Source organism: Gordionus sp. m RMFG-2023, chromosome 5, assembly GCF_954871325.1.
Source record: "Gordionus sp. m RMFG-2023 chromosome 5, tfGorSpeb1-WG-v2, whole genome shotgun sequence".
Lineage (NCBI taxonomy): Eukaryota > Metazoa > Nematomorpha > Gordioida > Chordodea > Parachordodidae > Gordionus > Gordionus sp. m RMFG-2023.
In genome coordinates this window covers 22,213,402-22,225,649 of record NC_088779.1, presented here as the reverse complement: position 1 = coordinate 22,225,649, position 12,248 = coordinate 22,213,402, and the positions used below count along the sequence as shown (strand labels likewise).

The 12,248-nt window shown below is 25.0% G+C and overlaps 1 protein-coding gene across 2 annotated transcripts in view; it reads right to left on the bottom strand.

The window, feature by feature from the left end:
- LOC135930560 (calcitonin gene-related peptide type 1 receptor-like) overlaps nt 1–11,710 on the bottom strand; it is a 36,516-nt gene extending 24,806 nt beyond the window's left edge. For both annotated transcript variants that reach the window (XM_065467379.1, XM_065467380.1), the window contains exon 1: nt 11,316–11,710. In XM_065467379.1, coding sequence (XP_065323451.1) covers nt 11,316–11,580 — 265 coding nt within the window. In that variant the 5' untranslated portion in view covers nt 11,581–11,710. The remainder of the gene's footprint in view (nt 1–11,315) is intronic.
- Nucleotides 11,711–12,248: the final 538 nt, after the last annotated feature.

Here is a 12,248-nt window from a genome sequence, read left to right as displayed (position 1 = left end):
TCTCTAAAGTATACGACATCCTTTTTCTTTTTTTAAAGTAGAATTTCATCATAAAAAAATCATCAATAGTAGGAAATTTTATTTATATTTCATTATTATTTTGCGTCACTAATTGAATATAACAAGTGTTGTTAAACGGCCTGTTTCAAAAATGGCATTACACTGATTATAGAAAACTAATCTTTCCTTAAAAGATTTATTTTAGAATCGGTCCGCGGACCAAACGGGACGGGCCGAAAACCAAAAAAAAATTTCCACCTAGCCTTGGGCTGGCTTGGGTTAAAAAACTTTTAATTTGCGGAAATGTAATCTATCTCTTCCTACCTCAAAGTCATAAAAATAAAAAAAAATTTTAATGGTTTTTCGATTTTTTTTAAAAAAAATTCCCTATATTTTATTGGTTTTGATATATGACGGTGTATATTATATTATATTTACATCTTATTTTTAAAAAAGCTCATAATAAAATAATTAAAAAACAAAAGCTTTCTCAATTTAGTCGTTGAGAAAGTAAAAACGGGAAAAAGATATTAAAATTTAGTTATAAAAAAAACCCACGTGCAATAATATTTAAAAAAAAATTTTCCTTTTATCATAAAATTAATTGGAAATAGGATTTTTGTACGCAATTTTCTTGGAAAATTTTATTTAAAAAATGATATTGGTTTTATTTTATTAAATTATCTAATTAATTATATTTTTTATTATAGTACAAAAGTATACAATAAAATAATATTTAATATTATGTATACTTTTAAAATGTATATTTAATATGTCATTCGTATTCTACTTTGTAATATAAAACATTTCCCTTAGATAATTATAAGTGGATTCAATAGTTAATTCGTCTTTAGAATTTTGATTCCCGAAAAATGTTACAAAAAAAATAAGTGCAAAAATAAAACCATATTAAAAAATTTCGGGAAAAGCAAATTCTTCTTTACGCCCCCCTCCCACACCCCCAAATAGTCATATGTCGATTCTAATTATCATTGATGGTGGTTACTAGTTAGGCTATTTATAATATATGGCCTTGGGTCAGACCCGGGTAGGGTCTCAATCTTCTTTTAAATAAAGAGAATTTTGTGGGGTCTTTTTATTTTTTATAAATTTCTACCTTTTAAACATTTTGGGTGTCATTTTAGCTTAGTTATATTTTTAATTGAGTAATCAGAGAACTGCAAAGCTCAGCCGGGCCCGCCCAAAAGCCTACAAACGGGGCCGTACAAATTCTTTTAAAAATTATAACGGACAACAATTTAACGAGTCGATCCGGAAAATTCGTGCATAATTTTCAAGCGAGACAATTTGTACATAAAAAATTAGGTAGAAGCTAGAAAATCTCTGATTTTTCACAAAATTAGAGGCCAGCCCGGGCATTAAAATGCTGACAAATTTTTTTTGAATTTCAACCTAAATATTAACACTATTTTGAAAATAAATTAGAATAAACTTATTTCTTCTTATTAAGAGCTATAATCTCCGTTAAAAGTAAATTTTTGCCCCAACAGCCCCAAACTCGGGGTTTGTAGATTCAATTGGTTTATTGTCTCATATAGGATAATTAATATTATTATTTCATTATTTTCATGGAAAATGCTTTATTGATATAATATACTATTTCCATATAAATATGACAATATTTGAATTTTAAAAATGCGTAAAATTTTTAATAATAATTTTTTTTTCCTAATTCGATTGCATTATCATATAAAATTGAATCAAATCTATAATAGTTAGCAAATGAATATTTATTTTATATTTTTTTAAATATATTAATTATTATTTGAGTGAAATTTCTGGTAATATTTATTAAATTTTGGAGCCATCTTATATGGATGTTAGTTAATTGATATAATTTTAGGATAACGCTGAAAGAACTTCTCTTCTTTCCAGTTTTATTATACGCTATTTTCAACTATTACGCTTTATAAAGAAAATTAACTGAAATAATTTAATATAAAATTTGGTTCAAACAAACATTGAAAAAAAAATATAGCAATTAGTTTTATTTACATTTAACTTAATTTAAAATTATAAATTATCTCCTTATTATAAATATTTTTAAAAAAAAAATTATATTTTTATATAATACTACTTCACAACAAATTTTGGAAAGAAAAAGAGCATTTCCTTTTCTTTTCCAAATTCACCACAATATTCTCCTTGTACAATATCTTTATCACTCTTATTTGTTTCATTTTTTTAAAAAATATTCTATCAGATAATCGTTTGACATATTTTTAAATTTCAAAATTATAAAATTAAACTTTCAATTATTTTAAAAATAGCAATTTTTCAAAAAAGAAAATAGTATAAAAAAAAGAGTTGCGCGTTTAGGCACATTGATTATTTCTCCAAAAAGATATTAGGGTTCGACTTATTTTTGATACTTATTTCTGTTTAGCCTAAGCTAAACAGCTTTTAAACTAGGACACCCTATTTTATGTTTTTTTATCTAGTTATTATGTTTTTTTCTCTCATCTTACTTTTTAGGTTGTTTAATCGTATTTATAAAGCCGGTTATTTAGTAAATAAATCAAACCAGAAACACACCTTTACTATTTTTTAGACTTATTATCATAGTGATTGATCTATCTACATCGTGCCTAAATTTTTCAATCGCAACCCGGCACGAAACGTGATTTATTAAAATTTGTCCCGAAAAGTTCGATCCGAAATAAAAAATTATTTGTCCATCAAGCCCTGGCTTAAATATATTTAAGTATAGATATTAATTATGAATTTTTCCAATATTTTACACCGAACATAATCCAGTTTTTGATCATTCTACAAACAAATATGCAAAAATTTTAAAATATAACTATTTTATTTCAATCCGGTCGATTCTATTTTTAAAAAAAAATTATTAAGTCCGATCTCTCATTGTCATCATATCCTAACTAAAGAAGGAGTAAAAATAATTTTCCTTTTTTTTTGTAATATATGGTGGAGTATGAAAAATATTCTAACTAATACTTAATTATTTTATCGAAATTTTATAATTTTGGTAAATTTACCAAGAGAGCAACATTCAGTAATTTTTAATATTTGAAAAATGAATTGTAATTTTTTATAAACAAGTCATTTATATATAACACAAAGATAAATGTATTGACTTCGATTTTGTAAAGATTTTTAAAAACCCAAAAATATTAATTATTTATAATTATAGTGAATGTGAATGATAAATCACAGAATATCAAATTATAAGATAATCAATCATTTTTATAAAATTTACAATATAAAATTGGGTGTTTTCGATGAGGTTTTAAGAATTAAAAATTTTAAATCAAGGTTATTATTAATATTATTTATGATAAGTAAAATATTTATATATATAGTAAATTATTAATGTTTTTTGGGATATCCTAATTCTTCTACTAAATTTATATCGGATATTTTAAAAAAATCAGGGTCAGACCGGGCCTAAAAATTTCGGGCTGGTCGAAAAATTTTTAGAAAAAAATCTGGGCGGGGCAGTGCAGATGATACCTCTTGTAGGTCTGATTATATATTATTTCCTGTTTTTTTTTATCAGAAATTTGAACCATATTAAAAATTTTAGTGGTTGCGGTTCGATTAGGCTTAAAAAATTCATGATGATTTCTTTTTCTAGTTTTGAATTTTTTTTTATATACCAAAATAAAGAAGTTAATTAAACACTTTACAATTTGTAATTATTCGAATAAATTTTTACAAAATGTAGGATTTTGTAACTCCCCTAAAATTTAACATGTTGAGTGAAAATCTTAGGAAATTAGTATTGTTTGGTTGAAAATTTTGGGGAACTTAGACCAAAACTAGAACCGATTAAGGGTGACCCATTGAATCCATGGTATTTTAGGCTAAAATCAGGTTTCCATCCCCTTCAGAAAATCCTCTAATTAAGTTTTATTTATAAAAATTTCTTATAGTCTAAAATTTATATTCGGGTTCGAAAACTTTAGAAACCATTTGAATTGATTTCGGTAACATTTATATTGTTACTTTTTATACCTATTAAAAATTGTCCCAGACTAGTTGAAAAATTGTGTAGTATTTATAATACATATATGGAAATTACACTAGAAGGAAATCAGATTTAATTCTTAGTAGACCTAATTAATATTTTGTAAATTTTATCTGAAATATTATTTTTTTATAACATCTTCAATCTTATTTATCCCTTCGACAAATTCGCATTAAGGCATAGCAATTAAGAATCATTCAATAAGAATGAAACATGTAATTTATTTTAAAAACTTTATTTTTATATTTATAAATATAGTATAATATAATATAATATTAAAAAATAATATAATAAAAATATTATAATAATAAAAGTAAAAGTAACGCGCTACCTTCGTTCGTTACTTGTTTTAAACAACAAACCACATTGTTTGCTTTTTGTTCTAGGACTATTGGGTCAATTTTTAAAAATGAGCCGATTAAGATTTTGGCAAAAATTATATTATGTAAACCTCAAGATTTGGCAAATGGAGGTCTAAACCCTTCTGCCACTTATGAACGGAATCTCCAGGCTTACAAAACTTTGTGACTAAAAAAGATTATGATATAAAATAAAGCACTTTAAGCTTAAATATTATAGTAAACTGCATGCACTGATGATCCTCAAACAAAAATAAGGCTAAATTTCCGTTACATCCTGCTATCTGACAGCTCAATAGATATTAATAATATATTAGTATTTCTCTCATCAATCTAGTAATTAATTATAAGGTAAATTATTAAAATTGTGTTTTTTACCGACAATTAAATTCATTCAAATTACTCCCTTAAGTTATCATTTTAAAAAAATATATAAAATTACATATAAAAATATTTATAAATTATAAAAATAAATCATTTTAATATGGTTTATGATTAATGTCACCTTCACCCTGATAAAATTTTACGTTTTCAAATTAAATTCATTATACAAATCAAAATAATATTAAGACATCTTCTATAAGTAGGTATAAATAAATTTTGTTTCGGTATAAGGTTTTGTAATGGCCTTAATATAATTAAAATTTTTGAATTTATAATTCGTTTTACTTTATAAAAAAGAAATCTTTTAGTTCTAATGTGTTAATAATTATTATGTTTTATAAAAAAGAATTCTTTTAGTTGATGTTTTAGACCAAGTCCAAAATATTAAGAAATACCATTTTGAAACTTCATAAAAAAAAAATAAGTTTTTTTTAATATAAAAAATAAAAACATGGCCAAAATATAATTCTAGAAAATTTCAAAAATTTAGCATATGTTTCATTAAAATTTTAAAACTTCCGAAAGTTTTGAAACAATTTGAATTTTTTTTTAAAAAAGATTTTGGACAGCTTTAAAAGAATCTTTGAATATTTATTTCCATTTAGCATCATAAAATATTTATATTTTTTAATATATTTATTTTAAATATAATATACTAATACTGTGTATACCTAAAACGAATTATTTGTTATTCGATATTCGATTCGATTGGATTCGATTCGTATTTTACGAATACGAATAACACAATTATTCTATTCGAAAATTCGAATCGAATTCGAATAAGGAAAATATATTATTCGTCGAATAATTTTTTATCTATTATTCGATCGAATTATTAGAGATTATTCGACTAAAATAATTTATAGTATTAATATATATTGGAAAATAATCATATATAAATCATATATTATTATTAGGAATTATTTGAAATTATTTCAATTTAATAAAATCTCCTAGTGGAATAATGAAAATTGCGCCAAATTTTGAAACTCCATTTTAATTTATCTCATAATAGACCATTACTTTAGAAATTTCTTTTATGATAGAGAAGGACGAAGAAGGTAATTTATATAACACATAACATATACAATTATAATAAACTGTTAATCCCATCACATCAAGAAATGACGGGCAAACCTGATATTTCTCTTTCATTTGATGATGGAGAAATCCTAAATTTGACTTTTTGCCTAAAGTTTTTACCACTTTATTTGTAAAATATTGCTAATGCCGTGTTATCTAAAATGGCGAGGGACATATTGTCGATACAGGGATCTTCAACCCCATGTAAGCGACTCTTTTCTGTTGGAGCTCATATGGTTACAAAATACAGAATGTCGTTAAAGGAGGAAACAATCCGAAAAACTTTATGTTTGAAAAATTGGCTGTTGTCAGATTTATCTTCTACATTATAGATATGAATATTATATTGATTTTTCCACATTGTATATAAATATATTATATATATGTATGCTTCTATTTTGTCTCACTAATAAAATTTGTTTGTCTTTATCCTTAGTTAAATTTTACAAAATAAATTTTATAATAGATCTTTTTTAATTCATGGTGTAAATAAAATTTTCGAATCGAATCGAATAATCATTTTATTATTCATACGAATACGAATAATAAATTATTCGATTCGTATTTTTGTAGGTATAATACTGTGCATAGAGTTTATTAGAAAATATAAATGGGTTTTCCATGACAAATCACCCAGTGATTAGGATTACCATTTTAAAAATAGATGAAACTTGGTATGAAAATTAAATAGATTGTATATTTTATATAAATCCAAATTTTAATGCCCCATCTCAAAAATATCTCAAGTTATGGGCCTTCAAAATTCGATGAAGACCTATTCCTCTTTTAACGAATCTGAAAATACTCAAAATATTTTTGGTCCAAAATAACAAATCATATATCATTATATCTCTTAAAATTCTCCTTAGGAAAATGCAAAATTTATTTTTAAAATATCTTCAGTGGCATTGTATTTCTGGTAAAACAAAACAACTTATTTTGAAAAGTTTTCCAATTTAAAACGATGAAACTCATGACATGTGTTTATTACCTATATAATTAAATATTTAAGTAAAAATATTAATGGAGAAAATAAAAATTTAAATTTTATTTAGTTTTTTGATAATTTTAGGAATAAAAAAATCAAATATAAAGGGGGTTTGAAACGATGAAACTCATCAAATTAATTTATTACTAATATATTTAAAGATAATTAAATATATTTTCTTTTTATTATGGAGTTCTAAATAATGTATTTTTCAAAAATTTCTAGTGTATATAATTTTTTTTAAATAGAAATATTAATATAATGTATATTTTTAGAAGAAGAAGAAAAAATTTAAGCGACCGGTTCGAGTTACTATTATTTTTTAAATTTTTAAGCCAAGCTCAGGTTTAAAATGATAACATTTTTCGGCTCGTTCCGCGCAGGGCCAGGTTCCGGTCCATCAAGTCTTTGATAAATACTAATTAATATTTTATTATTATATTGTCGATTTTTTTTAATTTTAAGATATAATTGATAATGGGGGGAAAAAATAATAGTGATTGAGCATCAATGACGTGAGGATGTATTTGGAATATTTTTTATTTTAAAAAAGTTTGATTTGAAATAAGTTTTGTTAGATAGAAATGTCACCTACGGCTATGTTTGTGTTGAATTTAGTCATTTTTTTTCATGCCATCTGAAAAACTTTGTTCCACTTGCATTTCATCTTCTTTTCTTTTATCAACCTTTTATTTTAACGTTATTTAGCATAACTATAACAATAACGTCTCTATCGCTGGAAACCGGCTAAATCTGCTTAGACGCCTAAAATATTTTACATGGCACGAGTCATCAAGTAGAAAAATGTTTAAAAGCTTGAAATGATACTTATATTAGTTTACGCTATACATTCCATTATTTGTTTTATAGCATAGTTAATGCATAATATTAATGGTTTAAGGTTTATATGCTATTTCTATCGAAAATCAAATTATGGAAATGTATACATTATATACTATATATTAACAATTTGTGTTCGACCAGATAAGTAAATTTTGATAGATTATACCAAAAAAAATTAAATTTTAATACAAGATTTTTTAAAGAATCATGATCACCATAATATTATATCGTGTCGTGTTTTGATATAACATTATAAATTAAGATTTTGTGGTTAATGTACATAAAATAATCCGGATCCAATATTGAAATTTAAATTAATTTTCAAAAACACTTCCCTACCATTTTTTTAAAAAATAGTGTTATTTTATACTTATGGATAAATTTTTGCCACCAATTGAATTTTATTTTCAGATCTTTAATTTATAAATGGGCTAATGTTAAACATTGCATAATCAACATTACTAAACAACGACTAATTTTTTAAAAAATGTAGTAGGACCTATTTCTTTTTAATATTTATTAATGGAATCATGTGGTCGAGTTCGATCTACTTTATATCATCCTCCAAGTATTGAACCACCAAGTTGATAACTTCAGAAAAAAACATGATCCTCATGGGATTAGAGTCCAGAAACTTTGGATTGAAATACACGCACTCATCCGACTAGGCCAGAGTAGTGTTAGCGGTTCAATTTGAGCCGATTTTTAAAAAGGGCTAACTAAATATTTTTTTCAGAAAAATACTATGCAAGCCTTAAGATTTCAAGCCTAAAGATTTTGCTCATAATGACACAACATCTATTGGCGAAATCTCGACGTTTAGACAATATTTTCCTGGCTATAATTTTGAGTCAGAATTTTCAAAAATCGGTTCAAATCGCGCCTTTTAACAACACTAGGCCAGAGCCACTCTTTAAAAATAAATATTATAAATAAAAGTGTTACCTCAGCAGCATCAAAATTTGGTTAGTTCAATATCACACTATGTTACATTTAACATTAACCCATAAACGTGAGAAAAAAAAGCGTCTGAAAATAGCGCTTGAAAAAAATTAAATATTATCGATATAATAAACGTTAATTATGAATCTATATAATTATATAATCAAGCCTCCCAATTAAAATTGTGATCTGTTTAAGTTTATATTTATTATTTAAGCAATGCATTATTATTTCAAAAAAAATAAATAAAAGTAAATCAATTTCAATTAAGTATAAAAAAGAGTATTTGCCAAAAATATAATTTTGAAAAATGATTTTTATTTAGAAGGTATAATAATGATAATGAATTTTATAATGGCCTCTTCGCATTGTATAATAGCCTATTTTTGGCATAAACAATGCAATTTTTAATTTATTAAAGAATGAGTAAATTGATATAATACAGTTATTTATAAATTAAAAAAGGAAAAAATTGAATGAATTTAAAAGACAAAAGTTTTTCTTAAACAGTAAAAATTATGTAAACTTTAAAAAAAAATCATAAATAAATTAAAAATAATCAAGTATATGTGAAATATCGAAGCGAAAAATCTTTTCCTCCAACTCTTTGCATTTGAAATATACAAATAATAGAAATATAAATAACAAATTACAACGGTATAAATTCAGGAAAGGTTATGGCATAGGTGTAGCCAGGATTTTTATAGGGAGTATGGGAAGAACTACTAGGTGGGGTTTTCCCCAATAAATTTTAATGGAAGTATTTTAGGTCTATTTATCGTAGGTCTTTAGCTATTTTTATAAAAATAATTTTTGGTTGACATTTTTTTTATCATATAATACTTTTTTAAATAGACCTTTACTACACCTATGGGTTAGGTGGTAAATTAATTTGAGATTTAGGAGGAATTTATCGTGTTTTATGATGTACCTCGATATACATAAATATATGTAAAAGTGTCACCTTTCTTTCTGTTTTTTAAATTTATTTTAAAAATCATTAACATTCACAGATAATTATACTTTTATTTTTTTTCCGATTATTTTAGTAGTTTTAAAGCAAAAGACTGTAAGTTTAAAATAAAAGGTTTATATATTTGAGAATTACCTGCCCAATGGACTAAATTAAATGTTACAATGTATAAATTTTATCTATATATTTATTTTATTTTTGTTTGGACATATATTACCTATAATAAGTAGTGAAGATAGTCCTCTCGATTATAGATGGGTTTAAATAAACCAATTCAAAAACCGGTCATTTTTACAGGGCTGCAGTCTGGGCTGGTTTTTAATTATTTTCAGTATAGTCTTTTATTAATATCTAAGTTGGCCTTACTATTCAATTCATATAATATTTTAGTCAATTTTTGTGTACATATTTTAGTCAATTTTTGTGTACATATTTTAGTTTCTTCCGGTCCTAGACCTATTTTTTATTTAGGATCATAGCCTGAACCGGTCTTTAATTTGAGGGCATAATCATCCGGACCAGACCAGACAGTGACCTTCGCTAATGATAAGGTAAGGCTAACAAAAAAAATATTTTTTTTTTAAAAAGTGTAACTAAAGATGCGCATGCGTCGGTGATAGGTTAAAATCATAGTGAATGAGGGTTAATTTTGACTTATAATTATGCAGGTAATTAATTTTTTTTTCAAAAAATATTTTATTATACAAAATCGTTGAAAACTATAATTATTTTTTACCATTTAATATTCAATTGAATTTAATATAAACTTTTTATATAAAAAAAAAAGAAAATAGGAAAAGAAAAATGTTTTAAAAAAATGAGTAAATATTTATTTTAGAAGGGGGAAATACATATAAGTAAGTATCACCCTTTAGCCTTCACATTTTACTAATAACGAAAAAATTTATAATAATCAAAACAACTTTTATAAGCAAATTCTATTTTCTCTTATAGCTAATTAATATTGATTTGATGAATTTAATCATTTTAAAGTAATAATCGGTGGCGCTTGATCTAACAAATAGGGTGTCAGCGCGAATTCAGGGCTAAGTGTATAAAAATACACAAAACAGCATATTTTGTGTACTTCGCCGTGAATTCATACTAACTGAATGCTAACAGGGGTTACGTTTGGGTTCGGGAAGTGGCCTTATCAAGTAAAAAATGAAGTTTACGCCACTGGTACAAATTGCATTTCTTTTTGGATCGGTAAATTAAATTTCGACTATAAAAGAAGTCCATCTTTAATAAATTTTCTAACTTTTGACTTAATACAGAAGCGGCACAGGATTTTTTTCTATTTAGATTAAAAGCTGTTTTTTAAATTTTAGAAAACTTCATAAAAATAATTTTTTTTTAAGAAATGCTAACCCTTTTTTTTGTTTATATTTAGAGCGGTTTTACTTAGGGGGTTTTAAAAAATTTTTAGGTGGTGATTAGAGGTTTGCAAATGGCAAAATTTTTAGGCCTGACCAGGTTGGAATTTAATTTTTACCCGATCCGGCTTTTTAAAATCTAGGCACGGTCAGGTCAAGGCTATTTAAATAAAAAATGTTTAGTTGGTCGGGCCGGGTATGGCAGATATAAATTAGGTTCTTAGATTTTCATGTTACTTTTATTTTTAAATTTTCAGAAACAAAAACCTTTCAATTTTTTACAAAAAAAATAAATAATTAATTTTATTAAAATTTAGAAAATTATGTAATTATAAAGATATAAAAAATATATAACTTTTTATGATAGAATGATATGGAAATATGAAATTTTTCAAGCAGTGCTTAAAACTTTGCCTCTGAGAATCAGAATCCTTGATACTCGGAAAAGAATTGAGCCAATTCACGTAAGTGGCAGTTAGTTTGCCGTTAGAATCAATGATGGAATCGCGATCAATCTTGGCACTCGTGGGTGTCATAATAGTTGAAAAAGTTTTTAAATGAGCTTTTGGCGAAGACCCGAAAGAAGCACTACTGAGATTTTTTGTTCCGTCAGAATACATTATCTCGGAAATTTTTTTTTTCTAATACCTAATTTTTTTAATTATTTTCTTCCCCATTATAACAAAAAATTGAAATCTAAGTTATCCCTTTATTTATGTTATTTTAAAAAAACAAAAAATATAACAATTAAAATCTAAAATAAAATAAAATATAATATATAATAAAATAAAATAAGATTATATATTATTTATTTTATAGTTAAAAAATTTTTTAAATAAATATAAAAATGAGGATAAGTTAAAAATGTTTATAAATAAAAAAAAGTGTTATATTATATTTGATAATATTTATAAAAAAATTATTTACATATCGAAATATATATAGCGGTTATAAAGATATGTTAATTAATCGTATCATTTTTGAGCAGTGTCATATTTATGGGATTCGTTTTGGCGATGAAACTGATCCTAAGGTTAAAAAAAGGCAAATATTTCCTCCATTGCCCCTTTTATTGAGACCGTTTCCCACGGCACCCCAAATGTAATGTCATTATTTTGCGTGCACTCAAATTCGCAGGCATTCCATATAGACTTGAACCTACTGATAAATTTAGAACCGATGGAAAACGTCCTGATGGAATGTCCATAATTTTTTGGTCAAGTGGTCAGCTCCTGGATTGGGACTTTACCTGTATTGATTCAAATGTACCATTCAAGGTAACTTACTC